Source organism: Polistes canadensis, unplaced genomic scaffold (genome assembly GCF_001313835.1).
Source record: "Polistes canadensis isolate GaletaPanama2010 unplaced genomic scaffold, ASM131383v1 scaffold_336, whole genome shotgun sequence".
NCBI lineage: Eukaryota > Metazoa > Arthropoda > Insecta > Hymenoptera > Vespidae > Polistes > Polistes canadensis.
Window position 1 is genome coordinate 131393 of NW_014569883.1, and position 1207 is coordinate 132599.

General features: G+C 33.1%; 1 protein-coding gene across 3 annotated transcripts in view; it reads right to left on the reverse strand.

The window, feature by feature from the left end:
• The window catches only part of LOC106791728 (probable G-protein coupled receptor No9), a 13896-nt gene that overhangs the window by 7551 nt on the left and 5138 nt on the right, over positions 1-1207 (reverse strand). For all 3 annotated transcript variants that reach the window (XM_014757598.1, XM_014757599.1, XM_014757597.1), the window contains exons 2-3: positions 741-878; positions 125-223 (exon numbers count right to left, since the gene is read on the reverse strand). In XM_014757598.1, coding sequence (XP_014613084.1) covers positions 125-223; positions 741-878 — 237 coding nt within the window. The remainder of the gene's footprint in view (positions 1-124; positions 224-740; positions 879-1207) is intronic.

Consider the following 1207-nt stretch of genomic DNA (forward strand, 5'->3'; position numbering starts at 1 on the left):
TATATATGATGATATTACCTATGCAATTTTTGAAAGATATAATAGAAAATAAGATTCGTATCTCCCTTTCTTATTTTTATTCTTATTCTTCTTTTATTTTCTTTTAACACACACACACACATACCCGTTTATCTTTCCAACCAACCAAGGGTGGAAAACAGATGACGAAGCTCAGCACCCATACCGTGGCAACTAGAAGTTTAGCTCGTTTCGGTGACATTAACTGTGAATCGAATAAAAATTAATTTTGATCAGTAACAATTGCATACAAAAATAAACAAATTCACGTATGTTAACAACAAAATATATATATATTTAATTAAATTAAATAATAATGCATTATATGAATCAAAAGTTCATCCGTTTATTGTGTTTTATTAAAAATATTAATTACAAAAAAAGAAAAAAAGAAAAACGTACCGAACTTTTCCATCATCCTAATATAATTTAATCGAGAATACCGTTGCTTGACATGCAAATTTATTTTCCATTGAATTCAATTCGTTTTATTATAATAATATCTCGTTTTTGTTCGAAAATAAAAATATGAAAATGAACAAAAGATTTTATTGTGATGGGAGTTTAAATGCAAAGGGACAGAAAAGGAGAGTATGAATGAATGAATGAATGAATGAATGAGTAAATGAGAAAGAATGATAGATCGAGAAAGGATGTAGGGCTAAATAAAGGACTATTTGAGATATTCCAAGCGTTCGAATGATGTGCTGTTGATTACTTGCCTGAGGATAACTGACGGGTCTGGTCACCGCCAGATATCTGTCGAGACTGATTGCACAAAGGTTCAGTATCGACGCGGTGCACATCCAAACGTCGACGGCTAGCCAAACTGAACACCATAGATCACCGAATATCCAGACCTTCGGAAAAAAGAAGAAGAAGAAGAAAAAAAGGGAAAACAAAGAGTGGGAAGTGGGACAGAAAGAGACCAGAATAAAAAAGTTAAAGAGAGAGAGTGTGTGTGTATGTGTGTGAGAGAGAGAATAAAAAAGGGGGACAAAGTTTCACACGAATGAAAACGATTATTGTCATATAAACCTGTTGAGAGATATCCCATTGAGATAAACGGACAACACGGGGATGCATTTTTTGTTGTTTGTTGTCCATCGAATACTTCCATAGAACCTTTCGTGCGAAACGAAATAATATCGGATAATAGTGGCTTAGTAAAGTAATACACAGTCAAGTT